Source organism: Pteropus vampyrus, unplaced genomic scaffold (genome assembly GCF_000151845.1).
Source record: "Pteropus vampyrus isolate Shadow unplaced genomic scaffold, Pvam_2.0 Scaffold283, whole genome shotgun sequence".
NCBI classification, from domain to species: domain Eukaryota; kingdom Metazoa; phylum Chordata; class Mammalia; order Chiroptera; family Pteropodidae; genus Pteropus; species Pteropus vampyrus.
Genome location: NW_011889064.1, coordinates 285,697 through 305,260, shown reverse-complemented (window position 1 = coordinate 305,260; position 19,564 = coordinate 285,697). Strand labels below are relative to the sequence as shown.

General features: G+C 40.2%; 1 protein-coding gene across 1 annotated transcript in view; it reads right to left on the bottom strand.

Moving 5' to 3' along the window:
- The window catches only part of PLBD1 (phospholipase B domain containing 1), a 51,222-nt gene extending 32,386 nt beyond the window's left edge, over positions 1–18,836 (bottom strand). The window contains exons 1-2 of the mRNA XM_011375983.2: positions 18,232–18,836; positions 7,535–7,754 (exon numbers count right to left, since the gene is read on the bottom strand). Coding sequence (XP_011374285.1) covers positions 7,535–7,754; positions 18,232–18,355 — 344 coding nt within the window. The 5' untranslated portion in view covers positions 18,356–18,836. The remainder of the gene's footprint in view (positions 1–7,534; positions 7,755–18,231) is intronic.
- Between the last annotated feature and the right edge of the window lie 728 nt (positions 18,837–19,564).

Below are 19,564 nucleotides of genomic sequence, written 5' to 3'. Positions count from 1 at the left end.
TTCCTGTGGAATACTGCAGCTGTATCTGTAATTGAACCAGTACATAGGATTTGATTCTTGGTTCCTCCCCTTTCCTTCCCCAAGTTCATGGTTTTCTATAAATCTGCAGGCTAGGATGCATATCAGCAGAGGTTATTCTGTGGCCACCTAGCTTACAAACAGTCAAAAGCAACAAAGTAACTTCAGCTCACTCAGGGCAATGAGCCTTCACCTATTAGCAGAGGTGACTGACTTCTTCAGGCCAAGGGCCCAGCAGATCCACACTTCATTGCTTTGTTTTCTTTTCCATTTTCTTGTTCAAAAGGTGTTTAATTTTGTTTCAGGGTCCAGCATCACTATGATGCTCTCTTTCCATATATTTTACCTATCATTTGCTGTAAGTTTGGAGCAAAGGCAGTCAAATCATGACCTTTGGCACTCTCTGGACTGAAAGTTTTGCCTGAAGTCCTAGTTCCGCTTTTCATTTGATACTCTTTACTGACCTAGGAGAGTCAGCACTGTAAGCAGGAAGTGACTCAGATTCTGAGATTGGGAATCTGGCTCCCTGAACTTTGGAACTTTAGATATCCGTCATCTAGTGCAGCAGGTCCTTGAATAGCATTTCCTTTAAGGTTGCTTTGTTATAACATTGAAGAAATGCAGCAGTAACTTAACTCTTGTTTATATCAATTAGCCTGTGGTAAAATTGGTTCCTTAAAAGTCATTTCACTGCAATTCCAAGAACCTATCAACGACATTAAGTGAGGACTTACAGTAGTTTCCAGACCTGAAATTGATAAAATGAGAATAGGGTTTTATTGCCAGTTATGTAAACAATATTAAAATCCTTTGGACACTTTCATTTCATGGTACTTGAGTTCAATAAACTTCACTTCATGAGAGCTTTTCCTTCAAATTATTCATAAATATTTTTTAAAAAATTGAATGATCACATTTAACTTTTATTTATATATCTTTTATGCTGCTACATCCCTTCTACTATCTACTTGGTCACTTTTCCTTTCCTACCACCTCTAAAACTGAGGGAGACACAGCAGTAAAGCTAGATAGGTATGTGAGTGACAAATAAGGGACCTCTGCCCTCGCCTCACCCTTCAGGTGAATGAAATGCTGAAATTCCTGGTGAATTTGATGACTTGATTTAGTTTCTCATGGAGGGAAGAACCCTGCAGTTCCCCAGCCCAAGGCTGTGTGGGGAAGGAGAATGGCTGTCTGGCCTGTCTGGGCTTGTGAGCCAAATGTTTTCCTGTGTGTTTTGGGGTAAAATAAGTGGACACTGGGAGCTGATGGGGCCAGATGACTTATATTTGTGATGAATATTGCAACCTCGGGTGGCATTGATTATGCCGCTGGAGTCCAGGGAGCTCAAGGAAGCCTCATCACAGGTCAGATGGAGCAATACCCGAGCCAAAAACTAAATGACATTGTTTCACTTTGGTGAATGCCAGGACAACCACTGATTAAACATCTCCCCTCCCTCTAAGAAGCCTCGGTAACACTAATCCATTCTGAGGAAAAGTAGAACATTCTGAATTGACTCAGCCAAAATGATAAATTATTTTGTTTATATAGATAGAAATAAACATGATAACATTTTCTAGCCGCCAGGATGAATGAGCTCTTAAAATTAAAATGATTTATGTGAAAATGAAGTTCCATTTCTTGGGAAAAAAAAATAATTTGCGGGCAATTGACTTACAATGCTTGCTCAGGTAAGGAAACAAAAAATTTCATACTTTTCCCCAAAGTCTCCATCATGGCATCCTGCCTAGTTCCATCCAGAATTGCAGGTCTCAATTTTTCAGTCTATTTCAAAATAAGGCAGTATTTCTCAACTGGCGTGATTTTTCCCTCCAGGAAGCATTTGGCAATGTCTGGAGACATTTTTGGTCATCATACTAGGGTGTAAGATGCAACTGGCATCTAGTGGGTAGAGGCCAGGGATGCTGCCAACTAACCTACAATGCACAGGATAGCCCCCATGAAAAAGAAGAATTCAATCCAAAATGTCAATAATGCCGAGATTGAGAAACCCTGAAACAGGGAAATATTATTCTTGACTTGTGGGTGGTCACTGAGGATGCCCAAATAACAGAAGACAAATTGGAGATATGGGACGGTAACTGAGCTGGAATTATTGAAAATTTTTCTTTGTCTTTCTTTCATTTCTCTTTTTCTTTCTTTCTTTTTTTTTTTTTTATGGAAACTAGATTTTTCTATTCTGACATTCAGAGCAGGGGAAGAGAAATTTCCACCTTTAGGTCAGAAGTGGAAGCCTCAGATGATCCTGCCCCAGTCAGTGGCCCTGAGAAATACAATCCACTTGCAGGCTCCTCAGGTTGAGGCCCTTCTCTGATCCCCGGGCCTGGGATCCTACTCTTTCATGTGGTAGGGTAATAGAGTATAACAGAAGTACAGGCTTTGAATTCTGAATAAAGCCTGACTCCACTACCTTTAGGCTGTATGACCATAAGCAAGATTGCTAATTTCTCCACATTTCTGATTCTTATCAAACAGAGCTGATACTAGTATCTATGTCGTGGATATATTAGATTTTGTTTCAGCAACTCTGGTGCGTAAAATCAGTAGATTTCCTCCTAAGAAGGCCAAAACTTTACTCACTTTTACATATCTCACATGCACTCACCTGTGAGAATCATGAAGACACATGTACACGTAACCTCTTCCTGAACCATTTTGCATTATGTTAATACCACATCATTTATCACTTGTCCTCTGCTGTCTCCTACTGTTTTCTCATTTTTCTGACTTCCTGGGTCAGAGACCATATTGGGCTCCTTTAGTATTTTCCATAGTGATCAATCCATTTGAATGCATGTGTGCATGCACATGTAAGTAAACTCTGTAGCTAGATAACTCAGTTTCCAATCTTGGCTCTTGCCTACTAACTTTGTGACTTTCAGTTAGTTACTTGACTTTTCTGTGCCCATTTTCACATCAATAATATGGGAGTGATAATAATACATACCTCAGTGTTCTGAATTAAATAATTTAACATATATAAAGTGCTTTGAACAGTATCTGGTACATTTTAAATACTATATGAGTGTTACTAAGTACCATCACCATTTTGTGGTTCATATTAAGTTTCAGGTAATTATTAGCTGATGGGTCATTTGATATTGTTGAGGGTTAGACTGTGTCTTACTTATCTTTGCTTTGCCCACAGCCTTGACCTAGAAGCATATTCAGTTTCTAACACCAAAAGCAGCAAGGTGGGGTGTAGTGGAGATTCTTGATATATTTCTTGGCAATAGGCCAAAGACAAAAAAAGGTGCCACCTTTGGCTACTTTCTCTATTTGTGCCATAATCTTGCTGCAGCCTCTTTTCATCATAGTTTTAGCAACAGTTGAGTCAATTAGTAACTTAAAAGGAGTCCTCTTTGAAGAATGTTCTCAGAAACTAACTCTCCTCTCCACTTTTCTCCCTACCCCAGAGCCTGGCACAGGTAGTGTAACAAGTGTTTGCTGCACTGGATTGGTTCATTCTAACTGGGAAATTCCAGAGGCGGTCATGACAACAGCTACGTCAGCAACACAAGAATCAACTACTTTGTTAACAACTAGAGCAGACCAGGTCCCCGCACCCTCACCACCATTCTTTCCAGAAAGGTTTCATGACTCATTTTATCAAAAATCAATCTAGGACTATTTAGCAGCTTTAACATCATTAGTGAAACATTAGAGACTCTGAATTTGCAACTCTTAGGGAGCCACCCCATAGAGTTAAAAACAAAGGAAGAAACTCCATTTAGCCAAGGTCATTAGACACTGCGCTGCATGGAAATATGTACCTCACATTCTAATTAATCTCTAATAGAATTGGAACAACAGGATTCAATTAAACCTAATAAGCGTGCAATTAAGTAACTGCTGGGGGCAGAAGCACTGTGCCAGGTATCTGGGGTATATGAAGATGAATAAGATAGGGACCCTGCCCTGAAGGTAGTAACAGATGGTGCGGGGGAGAGATGGAGATCCCTCCAATGGGAATGGAATCAGGAAAAGCTCCATTAAGAAGATAGCATCTGAGATGAGTCTGGAGGCTGAGCAATATTTCAATAGGTGGAGATGGGAGAGGCAGCATCTAGTTCTCAGGAATCATGGTGCTAAGAGGTGCTAGGAAGGGGATGTGTGAGAGGCTGAAGGAGCATCACAGCACAGCTCCGCAGCCCATCTGGAATGAATGTTTGCATGGTAAGGTCAATATCCTGCAGTGAGTGACTCTTCAGGAGATGGGTGGTGACTAGGACAGTGGAAGAAGAGGGAGAAAAGAATAGACATGAGGAGGGGCAAGGCAGTAAGCGTGTTTACTCAAAGCTGTGGTCCAGTTGGATCTGCTGCTGCTGCATAAGATGCAATAACCCTGCAGGAGCAGCACAGGTAGATGGTCTTGAGCTTCAATAATAAAGTACAAAGGGCTGGGCCCAGGACCAGGCTGTTATCTAGAGAGTGTTGTAAAAGTTCGAGGAAATAACAAATTATGGAAGACTTCAAAGGAAATTACAGAAAATTTTGGAATATTTCTTAGTGTGTTTTCGTTTGGTCTCTCAAATATGTCATAGGTTGGAAAGGGCAAATTATATCTTCCAGGGCGATTAAACCAATCTGTGCTGACTGCAGCAGTCCTTGCTGGTGCCTTTAGTATGGGAGTCACAATCCCATGAACGCTTTCAGCATCCCCTCTGTTCTGTCTCCTTGCTGGACCTCTTGTCCCTGTGAGTCCAGCTTCCCGACTCCATCTGGCCTATCTTCCTCCCTCAAAATAATCTCTGGGGCTGAGAATGTGTATTAAGACCTCATCTCCTGGACCACATCAGAAGAGAAGAAAAGAAATTGATAGCCTCCTCCTTCTCTCCTCTCTTCCACAACCCATCGTCAGGGTTCATTTTTAAGCACGCTGCGTCATATCCCATTATTCTGAACTTTGAGCTAGGTACAGAAGAGATCTTGTAAATGCATGTTGATTTGAAAATTCCCCTACTTATTTGACTTTTCAGTAATGCACTTAGAATGACAGCCTCTGAAAAGTGGCTTATGGGAAATGCCTTTCTAAAGATAATTTTGATTATAATTCTTCCTTCTCTTCCTTTCCCTCCCTCCCTTCCATCTTCTTTTCTTCCTTTCTGTCCTCTCTTCCTCCTCTTTCTGTTTCTCTTTTTCCTTCTCCTTCTTCTCCTTCAAATGTACAAATACTGACCTCTCTCTTCCTTCCAGCCCCTTCAGTTTTTTTTAATCACTCATCTTCCTGCTCACCAGCATCTCCTGCTCAAGGAATATCAAAGTCCCTGCAGAACAGTGGTTCCTCAAACTCTTGGTACCACATATATGGGAAGCCCATCATTGAGCAGATGGGGAGAATCACCACAGTCATGCATACAATACAGGCATGAACAGAGAGGTTTTCTTTAAAATTCAAGGAAACTCTGAGCATTCTACTCTTGAAATAGAAAAGCCTTCCATGTACTAATATACAGCTCCCATTTACCTTTTTAAACCTTTACCCTCTGCTTGCTTGTTCAGAGTCTCTACTGGCTCATTGTAAATGCAACTTACTCATTTTAGAATCAGTGCCTTTTTTCAGTACTCTGTTCTGTTACCTTCTGCCAAGCATGACTTCCTCTCTCTTCCTGGCCAAGCCAAATGATTCTCATCTATCAAGTGCCAGACCCACAACTCACTCCTTCTACAAAGCCTTCTTTGACTGCTCCAGCCCGATGGGTGCCTGCCTCTCAGACTCCTATGGTACTTATGAATAAAGCACTCTCTTCTGGTTGTTCTCTGCTGCCAAGAGTTTCCTAACTCTTCCTTAAGGACCAGCACGGACTGACATTACTAGATCTATCTGTCCCTCACTCCTGATGATTCACCCATGTGCTGCTGTCACCGGTCTGAGGGAAGGCAGACTCAGTTGCCAGATCCTCAAAATGGATCACAATATGCAGGAAGTTCTTTTGTTTGTTTTAATATTAAAAGATTGACTTATGCATGTGGAAAGGACATGGCAAAAGGCAAAGTAAACAATAAAATAGTTACTGAATAGCAGCTGGGTGTCTTTTTTGAGAAATTGAATTTAAGTAATTTTTACTCTAAAATAGAAGTATTAAAGTCATGAATAGAATGGCTCCTTTTTCTAGGATTTTTTGGTAAATGGATAAAGGCACTCAAGGATAGGTCAATGAGTAAAGGTGAAATGATAAAGTCACTCCCAAAAGTGAGATATTAAAACTTACATTTTTCCTCAGACATAAGAATATCAGAAGTGGCACCTTTGCCAGGAGGCTTCTCTGTCATACCCCTCGGCTCTCTAGCAGCAACATGATATCCAAGGAAGACATGCTTGTCCTTATAACAGTCTCAGATCAGAGCTGCTGCCTTCGAATGGCATAGCTTCCCTTAATAACCCATTATATGTATATGTCACCCATGATTTCATCTATTTATATTCATAGAACTTCAGTTGAAATTATTTCTCCACATTTGCAACTCGATTTAAATAATGCAATCAAACGAATATATATAAAAGTGGATAAAAATTTGGAGTGAAAGATGAGAAGTTCAGATTTTTACATGTATAATACTGTTTTAAACATGTTTTTAAAATCTTATTCAATTTATAAAGTTTTATATACCTCTGAGTATATGAAGGAGATTTGTATGCTAGGGTAACAAAAATTTGGCATAAAAATAAAAACAAGAATTTCTAGTTTAAACTAAAAAAAGAGTAGTCAGAACCCAACAACTAATCATTCAACATGTGATGTAATCTCCAAAATGCAGAAGCAGATTAAGATCAGCACTGCACTTACTATGACTAAGGCAGTAACAGCACAAAATAAGGTTTGGTTAAACTGCACTCAACAATCTAGGTCATAGAATAAAAAAGAAAGCCAACTCATCAAGACACTTTATACCAAAGAAAGGATGAGGTTTGATTCAATAGGTTGCAACTTTCCCTTAAAGAGCTTCTCCCTAAAAAGGATGGGTCCTGATTGCATTACAATTAACTACATTTTTGTTATTTTTATAAGGCAAGGGAAGGACATAAGAATCAAGTAACAACAGAACTGGAAGGAACATTTATATTAAACATTAAAATTTTCAATTTAAAATCTCTTTACCTACTTGAAAGTATTGCTTTAAGACTATTGCAAATTAATGTCTTACATTTTTAATTAATCTTTGTTTTGTGGTTCTCAAAGAGTCATTCCACCTCTCATTTGCTTTCTACCAGACAACAAATGACAATAAATGGCTTAGTTGTCCCTTAAAATAGTTTCAGGAAAAGGAAAGATTTAAAAAGGTAAGTGCCATGAGAATTGAAGAGTGTTAAATCAGGGGCTTTGTTCCTTCTAGGCAGGTACTAATTATAGGTGCAAATGTAATTCTGTTTCCAATATATGAGAAGGACCTCAGCTACTAATGTACAATGCCAGGAAGACAAGAGCCACTGCTAGACAAAGAAAGAGACATAGGTTGCCTGACAGTTCTCCACCATGACTGGGGTACTTACGGGGCAGTGAGGTAACCTTCCAAATATCCAGCCACAAACATGATGATGTCATTGCTCAGGGTTTGAGAACCATACCCTGCTTTGATCTCAAGGATCCCCCAGCCTGTGGTGTTCATAGAGTTATTATAAAAGCCATAGGCATCCCCATTCTTGTCCAGTAAATTTTTGACATTTACTGTCTTTTCAGCAGGCATCCAGTACGCAGTTGCATAGAAGACTTCTGGAGAAAAAAAAAAAAAGAGAGAAAACAAAATAATAATAGGATGTCATTTAACTGATGTGCTGATTCTTTTTTTTTTTTTCCTGTGTAACCAACAATTCCAACCCATTTGCTTTTAAAGAGTTCCATTCTATTAGAATTAGGAAACCTGCCCTAAATTAGTCTTTGTTGCAAGTGGGGAAAAAGCAGAGCCTTGATCAAGGGAAATGAGGCCATGGCAAAAAGAATAAGTCAAGGGTAGGGGCATCATAAAGGTGAGTCTAAGAGCTCCATCCTTAGAGATGGGATTCTGCGCACGGCCAGAGCTGGTGCCCTTGCCTACTTCTTCATTCAACCAAAGACAGGATTCACGTTCCATTTTTTTCAGCAGTTGGGCCGAAGCATCCATATTCTCTGGCTCCTTATCCTATCTTTCTTGTTTAATTCTTCACATGTGACGTTAGATTCTTATTTTGCAGAAAAAAAATAGAAACTATCACCCATGATCCCCTTAAGTTCTTGGTAATTTTGTAAATTTATCCTCCAAATATTGTTCCCATGTCTCCCTTCTTGTTCGCCTCAACCCTTCTACCCATGCTCTGGACCCCATACCTCTCACTTTCTCTAGGAACTTTGATCCATCTTTCATCTTCTTGCTCCTGTGCTCTAAAGCTCTCTCTTGCAAGGGCTTCTTTCCATTTAGTGAATTAACAGGTTCCATTGTCCAACAGCTAAAAGGAAACCAACTACAAAAGTTGTCTCTTTGGATCCTGTGAACAGATTTGGCTACTACTGGAATCTCTCACTCTCTTCTTGAAATTATTACAAATTTTATAAAGCACACTGTATCGGGGACTGCGCTAGGTGTTGGTGACAGAGTTGTGACTATGACTGGCACAGTTCCAGACCTCATCCACTTCACTTTCTCATTTTCCTCACTTTGGCCTGTGGCGGGTTGGCATCCATCCTCACCACGCCACTGGCACTACTCTAGCTAATGAAATCCTTGAATTCCAGTGTCACATGAATGTCCGAAAGTGTTTGACTCTGCTGACCGCTTATTCTTAAAACGTTTTCCTCCCATGCATCTGGGACAACACTCTCTTCTGAATCTCCTTTTCCTTTGCCTGTCTTTTTCCTCATTCTCCCCATGGGTAACTTGTAAACTTAACAGTACACTTGATAATACCATCTGGATGATTCTATAAGCATTAAAAATTCATAATATTCAAAACAAAACTCATATTCTCTTCCAACCCATCCTCCATCTTCTGCTGTCTCCATGATCTTTCAGCCAGAAACCCAAGTCCATGAAGGTCTCTCTCTCTCTGTCTCTCTCTCTGTCTCTGTCTCTCTCTCCATTCATGTCATGTTTAAGTAAAACTTCTTAAATATCTCTCTCACCAGTCTCTACCTCTTTAGATGTCTATGCTACTTTAGATATCATGACTGGCCTTAATTTTAAAAGGTCTTTCTCAAGGTTCCTCTGACCTTTAATATATTCTTCATGCTCTGCCTGAGTAACCTTTCTAAGATGCAAGACTGTTAACTTGACTACCAAAAATCTTCAATGGCTTCTATTTCCTAGAAATAAAATTCTTCAGCTTACACTATCAGCCTTTATGATCTGGTTTCTGCCTACCTATCCAGCTTCATCCACTACCCCGGGCACTCTGTGATCTGGAAACCTTACATACCTAGCTCTCCAACCTGCCACGAGCTGATCCAATCCCTCTGACTTTGCATATGCTGTTTCCTCCACCTGAGAGTTTCTCTCTTGTTAACCACCTAGCAATCTCAAAATTGCTATTTAAGACTCAGGAGATAGTACCCCCTTTGAAATGGCTGATTTGCTCCACAAGCTCAATGTACCTTGTATGTACGTCTTCTTTAGGTCTTAACCTTTTGTACTATGACCCACATGTCTGCTCCTGCTTCTAATCTATGAACTCCTGAGGCCAAAGAAATGTTTCCTCAGCATTTTATTTAGTGTCTAGAACATAATAGGTAACTCATTAAATATTTGTGAAAGGAAGGCTTAGGAAGAGAGACAAAACGTGGAAAAAAAGAAATGGAGTAAGGACACAGTATATAATGCATTCGTTTTTCTCCCTAAGAAATCATTGCACAGCTGCTCAAGTTAAAGACAAACTTTACATTTGGGTCAGCAAAGAGGTAGGAGGAGGCCAGAATGACTCTCAGGTTCCAGGGTGAGACTCAAATGATGAATGTTGTATCATTCACTGAGGGAGGGAGCAGATAGGGAATAGGTATGGGAAGGAATACGAGTTTAGTTTTGGACATACTGTGTTTCCAGTGGTTAAGATACTAGAAATTCTAGCTCAGATTAAATTTTATATAGGGTTAATCTGTTGTTCACATTCAAAACTGACGCAAAGATTGTCTATCAAATAAGTGCTAAAAGTATAATCTTAATCCTAGAGCATCATGATCATCACAGTGGACTTTTTTAAAAAGGGTTAAGTGGAAGTAATGACATTGATTAACACAAGTAAGTACAGAATAATTTGTTAACTAACAGACTTCCAATGACAAACAATAGTCAAATTGTTAATAAAGCTAACTAGCCACAATTTGACAATCGTGGACAGTAGCCATAGAAACTTCCCTTCTTCTCTTCCCAGGTACGATTACATATGTTTACCAAATTGATTTTGGACCACAAAGGTCATAGCCTTGGCCCTTCCTTAGCCTTTCTCATACACTTTCCTCCTCCTTCATTTCCAGCGAGCATTCCCCTGGAGGGAAATGAGAAAGCATGATTGGCTGAATAAAAAAGCAGCCACAAAGCTGTGGCAGGATGGGGTAAAAGAAAGAAGGAAGGAAAGACTTGTTAGTCTCTTTTCTTTCAGTTCTATCCATAGAACATGATTTTAGCTTTGTTCTCTTCTCCAAAATACTGGCATTTCTCATCCAGCATCCAGGCCTTCCTTTCCCTTCACCTTTCATTCGAGGAGCCCCTTGTCCTATAAACTTGGCTTGCTCTCAATCTAAGCACTCAAGGGCTCTGTTTTTACTGTTGCTGTTATTACCTAATTTTCAGACCACAAATAATGAACTTCTGCAAATCTGTGTTTTGACACTTGTGTGCTTCCTCCCATGAAAAAACCTTTACCCAGTCTTCAAGAGAATTCAGTAAAAATGTACTGCTAAGAAGCTGATCAATTTACCAGGTGCTTTAAGAATTGAGCCAAAATCTGAGTTTCTCAATCCACCCCTAATTGATATCCTCTATTCCTCAATGCTTTCTCCACGTGTCATCTCTTTCTGGTTTTCCCAGTACCATACTATTTTTTGGTTTTCTTAAATCCTTTAATAGATTTTAAGTTATTATAATTTTTTATTTAAAAAAAAAATCTCCATGTTAGGAGGCAAATGGTGTGAAAAGTATATTGAAAAGCTAGAAAAATATTACATAATTCTAATCCTAACCTAGCTTTATACAAGTTCTGTGAAGACAGGGGCTGCTTCTGCTTACCACAATATATTCTGAGATCATTATATCTAGCACAATAATGTTTCTGTGATGAATCTAGCTTAATCATGTGTGTGAAATGAAAGTGAAGTTTATCAGAACATTCACAGAAGTTAGTCTAAAATAACTCAAGTCATTATGTCTTCAAGCTCAGGTAAGGAGCCTAGAGGATGATTCAGATGTCCAAGGGGCAAGTGCCATGTGCTGGTATTTTTTCTAGAGTTGCGAAAATGAAAAATAAGATTTAAACAATTTTAACATCCTCAAAAATCAATGCATCTGATAAATATTTGTTGAACGAATGGAAAAGTTATTTTATAAAAACAATATTTTTCTTCTAGGAATAAAGATGGAAGAAGCCCAATATTTTAGAATTTATTTTATTTACTTGGGCATTCTAATATTTTGTATGAGTTAATTGTTTTTCTGTTGAAAAAATTCCTAACTTAGTCTTAGAATTTGTAAGATAGTCATAAGTGACCTAAATCATTCCCTCCCATACATGGAACTTAATTTTCCTAGCATCTCATTTATGATAGAGCAAATGGTTTTCAACCCCGAGCAATACAATTTTGGGTAATAATTCAGTAAGTTCGATAGAGACAAAGAGAAAGAAAGATGAAAGAGCAGAGGCAGGATATGTGAGAGAAAATATTAAAAAATTATTTAATCTATTCCGGTTGAATTTAGCTAATAGTTCACTGATACCAATTCTTGGATTGCTTTTCTCTTTTAGGTCCACTGAGTATAGTCGCTCAGGATCTTTCTCTCTGTGTACCTTAGCATTACACTTCCCTTCTTTGAAAGAGTTCTCAATAAACTGATATCTGGTTTTTAGATTTGCTTTGCTTCTTCATCAGAGTAACTAAGAAAATAACTGGTTCATGAATCAGCAACCTCCAGGCAACAAAATTATAAGTAGGTGTTTCAGTTCTCACTCTCAACAGAAATCAGAGCCTAGGACTCTTGCCGAAAGCAGGAAGAGCTCCCAAGGAACAGGAATGAGGGACTGGGAAAGTGAAACTAAGAAGGAGGGAAAGCTAATTCAAGGGTGCATTCTGAGATGGCCCTGAGGATGTGAGTAGAATAAGCCTCTGACTATCCCATCCCAGCGATGGAAGAGGGAGCATTTATCCACCTGCTCCCATTCCACATAGGTCAAAGGTCGTCCTATGAAGTGTTAAACCCCTCACTCCCAGGTCTGCATGTGTTCCAGTGCTAAATGGTTATGATTTCAGAGAAATCTGAGTTAGAAAGCAACGTCGCTGAGTTAAGGTGCCTCGGTTACACCTGCATGAAGCTAGAATAAAAGGCAGATGAGAGGATAGGCGGTGGGATACATCATGCGCCTGATACATTAAGTAAGTAGAAAGGAAGATAGCTTTAAAAAAAAAAGCTTCAAAGAAACAAAACACCAACAGAAAAATGCTGGAGATTTGCTTAAATCTGGAATGATCCCTTTCCTTTGGATCCCCTCAAAGCAAACCTATTGCTCGTTTAAATAAGAGTTCTTGCCAGAAGTCCCACCAACAGAAAGTCAATTTTGAGCCATTCTGATTCGGCTCTCGTAGCTCACACCTCATCTAGATTTCTCTTTAATTATGTGTATTTTTACCTATTTGGTCTAATTTAATTACAAGCTCCTATAGAATCAGGAGAGGGACCTCATATTTCATTGTATCAACTCCGTTGGGCCTAACACAAAGCTTTATTGATTATAAAGTGGCTGCCTAAATCCCAAATTTTCATACTACCTGGGAAAGTCAAACCAAGAGACAAATTTGTATGAAGTCTGTAGTATATTAATTCTTGATTTTTAACTGTGAATTAAAATTTTGGTATCTTAAGTTTGCAAATGCTGACTTGAATTACTTGATAGTGCTTTATGTTGGAATTGTAACTACATCTGCAAGGCTAATTGACAAATTTCAGAGCAAGTTTGTGCCTTTCAACCAAGAGACTTTCACAATTTCCCATTGGAAGATTATAACATGATTTCTGTTGTTTGTGCAGAGTTTCAAATCTTAGACTAAAGTTTCTTCATAATTTCCCTACTTCTATTAGTTCCACTTTTTACCACATTGAGTAAATTCCTGTTTTGCAATAGTACAAGGAAACTATATAATAACATTATTAAAATATTTTTCAGCCATATCTTAAAGGTAAACTTTCAAAAGGTCATAAAATATTAGGTAGGAGCAACTAGAACCTACTCTATTAAAAAAAAAGAAGAAGAAAAGAAGATGAAGCTTAAATACATTTAAAAAAACGTAAAATGTTGAACCTTTTAAGAAATCCTTTGAGATTAATTCTATTATTGGTGCCACTTTCTCATTTGTTATCTCAATAGGTAATGTCTTATAATTTGGAATCCAACAAAAGATAGCAAGTAACAAAAGTAAAAATAATGCTTGAAGAAGTATGAAAACAAAAAATATCTGTTCTGCATGTCAGAACAAAGGTCCAAGATGAAGTACATAGTTTATATATTATGAAAGTAAATCACCATGAAAAAGTTTTTAAAAATGTTCTACCTCAATTTAAAGACTGAAGAAGAAGTCTTTTTAGTTTTCTTCTGGAGAAAGTTTTTAATCTTTGCTATCAGATTCACATTTCCAGAAGGACTGAGAAATGAAGTTTAATAATAGAGATGAATGAGCACTTCTCCCGGAAGTTGTTCTGGAATTTATCTTGCAAAACATTTTTATAAACAAACTGATATAAGGAGAGCACAAGAAAATGTTCTTGCTTACAAACAGCACTGATTTCTTTTGGGTCTGAAACACCAAGACAATGGGATGAGCTGCAGGAAGATTTAGTGAGGCTCAGAAAGACAGAAAAGAGTTGTGAAGTTCTAAAGCAGTCATGGTTAATGAAATTGCACTTAGGAAAAGTAATCGAGGTGATTTCAGTCAGTTATAACTCAAAAAAGCAATCAAAGACACTTCATTGTTTTCTGAAACAGCTGTTTAATATGTGTACCCTAAGTCCCCAAAATGTTGGGCCATAATTAAGGAAAAACACTACTTGATAATGAGTTATCACTTCACAGTACATAGATGATCATCTGCAATCCTGGTTGCCTTATCAAGAGATCCATGATGCCTTTTCAGAGAAAAATCACTCCAATGGCAGGTAATAACAGCTATACAATTGCAGTCATGCACCGCTTAACGACAGGGATACATTCCGAGAAATCCACCATTAAGCAAATGCATCACTGCATGAACATTGTAGAGTGCACTTACACAAAGAAGGTGTAGCCAAATATACACCTACGCTATGTAATATAACCTATTGCTCTGCAGGAGAGAAAAAAAAAATTTCTCTCTACCCTTCTGGGTTCTTGACTGAGACATACCAGAAACAAAACACAGATTAACAGGAGGAAAACAAACAAAAGTCTAATAAAATGTATGCTTCCTATATACATGGAACAGACCCAGGAAGACCAAGTAACTTGCCAAAACGACTGAAGCCACCATCTTAAATCTTCAGCTGAAGACAAATGATGATGTTGGAGGCAGGGGAGTCAGTTATGGAAAGCTACCAGGAAAAGCACAGTAAACAAAGGTAGGTCATTATGCAGATTTAAGTTATTGCCTTCTGCATTGATAAAAGTTTCTAGAGATAAGGTCTTCCCACTCTTCCTGGTACAGTGAGAGAGACACTTTTACAAATGGAGACTTCCCTTACAAATGTAAATGTCTTTTGGAGAACATAACTTCTACTTGATTTCGGAACTCCCATGTCTGCTATTTCTTAAAATTAGCAAACCCAAAGTAACCCTTATGTCAAATAGACATATCTTGGGGTGACAAATTCTGTTCCTCCATAGCTCCTAGGCTATCAACCTGTACAACATGTTACTGTACTAAATAGTGTAGACAACTGTAACACAATAGTAAGTATCTGTGTAATGTGTTGTGCTATAAGGTTATGATGGCTACTATATCACTAGGCAATAGGACTTTTTCAGCTCCATCGTAATCTTATGAGATCACCAATGTATAGGTGGTCTGTCATTGACTGAAATGTCATTATGAAGTGCATGACTGTATATAGCTCCTACTGTGTGCCAGGCACTGTTTCTCACAACCACTTGATGAGACAGATACTATTGTAATACCTATTTTACAGATAAGGAAATTGAGGCATAGAGAGATTAGATAACTTGCTGAAGGTCACATAGGAAGTGTTGAAGCTAGAATTCATGTATAGGCAGTCTGGCTCCAAGGTTGGTTTCTGGAATTCCATACTACCTTCTAACACTATACTTCCAAGAATGAAGAGCAACCATAGAATGAACATATGGAGCAACCACCTCAAGTGAATTTGGAAATAAGAATGGCCTCAGAGTCAAAGGATTGATTGAGATTAGCTTCAGCTAAAGGTCTGCCACGTCACCTTAAGGAAACTGAAGTACTTGTAGGACAGTAAACTCCTCGACAACCACATAAAGATATTAGCCTATCTAGGGAGGCAATCTATTAGTCTCAAGTAAGCACTGGTGAGCCATGGAAGTCTGGAAGAGGCAGTGTCCCAGAGTTGGGGGCCAGCTGTGCCAGATGAGTGCTATCAGTGGAGGTGCACCCATGGGCTGATTGAAGTGTCGAGTCCTGCTGGGAAGCAGATGAATCAGATCTCCATCCTGAGAATCCTCATAATGTCTATCCCATGTAGTTTGATAACACGAGTATGCCTGGAGCAGGCTACACAAATATCCAGTCTGCTAAAAATTAACAATTGGAACTGTGGTGAGTAGATCTGTGTGTTTGTCAGGGCGAATAAGCTTCCCTTGTATCCGATCAGCATTGGAGCACTGGGTAGAATGAATTTCTGGAGTCTGGTCTTGCAAGTCTGAAGGCCAGATCTGAAACCAGTTTTACCAAGGCTCATGCCATCTTATGAGTCTCTTGGCAACCAACCCATCCTTTCCCTAGTGACAACCTGACTTCACTATACATAAGGCTTAGAAAAATTATACAAGACATTCCAAAAATAAACACGGGGCTTTTCAGTCTAGAAAGATAAAGGCAATGCTATTAGACGCCTGAAATCTATAAGAATTTGAAAGATATGGTTAGGATGAACATGTAATTGTTTGCCGATTTCTAGAATAATAAAAGTACAAATCTTTGAAAATTAAAGAAGTTATTTGTGGGTAAATAGGTGCATATTAGTGGATGTAAAATTCAACCAGGGGGATGAAAATGCAATCTCTTTAGTGTTTATTGGATAATTGCTAAATTCAGAGTACTGAGCTGAGCACTTCAGAGAAAGCACGAAATGCAAAGATCCTGTTCTCTGTTTTCAGTTGTTGGCAGTCTAGTAGAACAGTAAGACAAAGCTCCAAAAAGCTGCACTGGAAAACAGTGTGCAGACCAAAATGTGTGCAGAATAAAATAAATAGAGATCATATCTTTTGAAAGTGTCAACGTGGACATCACCAGCCATGATAAAAAGTCTTTCCAGATTGCAGGGCATAGTGCTGTCAGGATCGCTTGTAGCAGAAATGCCCTCACTCTCTGCCTTGACTCCCCACCCACTCTACATGGAGTCATCTTATTTATTATTTGGAGGAACTCAGTTTAAGAAGCAGTTTCTTGCTAGGTGCTATTTTCTTGACTAAACAATGTTTCATCTACAGAAAAACAATGTCTCCTTCTCACTCCTCAAGCTGCCTCCTCCATCTACAGAAACATTTAAAAACTATCCAAGCAATTCAAAAGAACAGAAAGAGGAGAAAAGTTTCAGTCAGCATTCCAGACACAAAATTCCTTTCCATTTCTGGGTCACTCCAGCTTATCCCAGGTATGTCTGAATGAGTGGTCTCCTTGGGCTAAAAGGTGGCACCAGTGCCATCTCCTTAGTCCAGGGAAGGAACAGAATGTGCTGGTAAATCGAGACTGGGAGTGGGGGAGGGGATCACATCTGATCCCAAAAGCCCAGGCAGCTTAAAAGACTGGAAAAATTTAATAGTAATAAGTGGGCAAGTTGTGAAAGACAAGGTCTTGAAATCTGGTAACTACACACACCTGTCGATGGAAGGTGGCCTAACAAGAATCAGTACACTCATCTGGGAAGGGGTAGTGCTCTCCTAAACGCCTCCCTATTCTTACACAAGGCCAGCCCAGAAAATGGATTGTGAAATAAAACAAAATTAATCCTCTTTTAATATGACTTTTGAAGTCTTTCAAGTTTATTTAGTTAATATTGATTTTAGTCATTGGGAATGAAAATGACAAATCTAAAGGTTTTTGGTTGTACTTGTTTTGTTTAGTTTCCGAAGAGTACAGACAAGTGTAGGGGATAAAAAACTGTTTTACTAAGAGCTGGATAGTTAAGTAAATGCTCTTCAGCATTTCAGCTCTGCCTTCATTTGCTAGGCATCTTTACGCAAATTACTGAATTTCTCTCAAAATTTTCTCATCTGTAGAATGGGGATAATGATCTTATTTAGAATTATAATAAGCATCATATGAAAAAATATAAATCCCTTTAGCTGCTAAAGTTTAGCACACTGTCTGGCACATATCAAGCTGACAATACCAGTTTGCAGTACTTACCATTTTAAACCAGTCATTGACTGTTAAGGGAAACGTAAAGACAGCCCAGAATCATACCTCCCTATGATGTGAATAAATATATTTAGACGTCCTTTGGCTGGCGCTTTGAGGACCAGCCGAGGCTCGGCAAGCCGAGAGTCGTGCAGGAGCGAACCGATCTGTCTGCCAAGATTTACGGCCAACACTTTTAAGCTCGCAGGAGCACACCATGCCCTTCTCAGGGGTCGTCCCCGAGCCACAGCAGGGCTGGAGCGAGCCAGGCCAGTCACCCCGCAGAAGCGCGTTCCTTGGCGCCTACCCAGAACCCGGACACCGCTGCAAGTAAACTTAGCCGGACCCAGGGCTCTGCGGGAGCGCACCGAGCCGCGGCGGGCTCAGCGGGCGCGGGCGGGCGGCGGGCGCGGGGCCAATCCCCGGGGCGCGCCCTGCTCACCTGCCAGGCTCGGTGGCACCGCGGCGGCGGACAGGAGCAGCAACAGCAGCAACTTGGGAGGCAGCGGCGGGGCCGACGTCGCGGGCAGCCCGAGGAGGCGCCCGTCCAGGCTGCGGCGGGACATCACTCAGCGGCGGCGACCTCCGCTCGGCTGGACAAGGCGACTGCAAGCGCAGCTGTTGGAAGAGCAGCTCTTGCGCCGGCAGCGGGGCGCCGCGTCTCAGAGCTTGGGACGTCCTTAACTTTCCTCTTTCATTAGCCCTGCTTGTTTGGGGCTTTTGGTGGCGAGGAAGCCTCACGTGGATCTGTTGGGCCACGGTCTAGGAAAGGCGGGTCCTTCCTGACCCTCTAGCACCCTATGGGCCTGGCTGGCTGGGCAAGTTTCCTAGCTGCACTTCTGGGATCTGCCGAAGTTACGCGCCACCTTCTCGGCACTCTTCTGGGCAGTTCTGCAGCCCAAGGCTTGAACGAATTAGTTCACGCCAACACCGCTAGCCTGTCTCCAGGGCCCGCCACTCCTCTGTAGCAGCCTGGACGAGGCACCCTGAGCAATGCGGAAATGCATGCCCCTGCCTACACGCAGCTCTGATTCTTTGTCATTCTGGAGAGGTCCTCACAGGTCCATATTCCTCAGGTATTAGTGCTCCTCCATCCCCAGGCTGTTTAACCTAAATCCATTTGCTGCAGCTCAAGAATTTTGATTCTTTGCTTTTCTCTTCATTGGCTGGAGCCACCACTGGAGAGCGATTCAGACAGGGCTGAAACTAGATATATCCCTGAGCCCCTGTGAGGTCCCCATTTCTGTGCAGGGTCAGTTGAAAATGACATTGTGAAGTAGGCAAAACTATGCCTTGGGTGACATTGTGAAGTTGGCAGAGGGGTGCCCTAGGCGACATTGTGAAGTAGGCAAAAGGCATTTTATTCATTCAATAAGCATTTATTAAGCCCATCTTGTGAGCCAGGTACCAGTGAGTTTATAAACACAAGAGCATACCCTACCATAGGCAAGAAGGGACAAAGCCATAATAAATACACAGGTACTTAGCAGTTGCTGTTAGTGCTGTTACAGAGCTGTGCTGAAGGTACAATGAGGGAACCCAGGACTGGACAAGCCGGCACATGGCTGGGGTCCTAAACACCCACTCTTCTCTCTCAGTCCTTCTTCCAAACCTAACGGAAGTCTTAAGGGGAGATGTGAAGGGAGGACAGAGTTACCTTTCCTAGAGAGGGAAATACATTTGTAATTGTTAGGAAAGATACAGAACAATTGCATCAAATCTCTGCAAATCGTTAAACACAAGCCCTGAGTCATAATTTTGTTTGGTAACAGCAC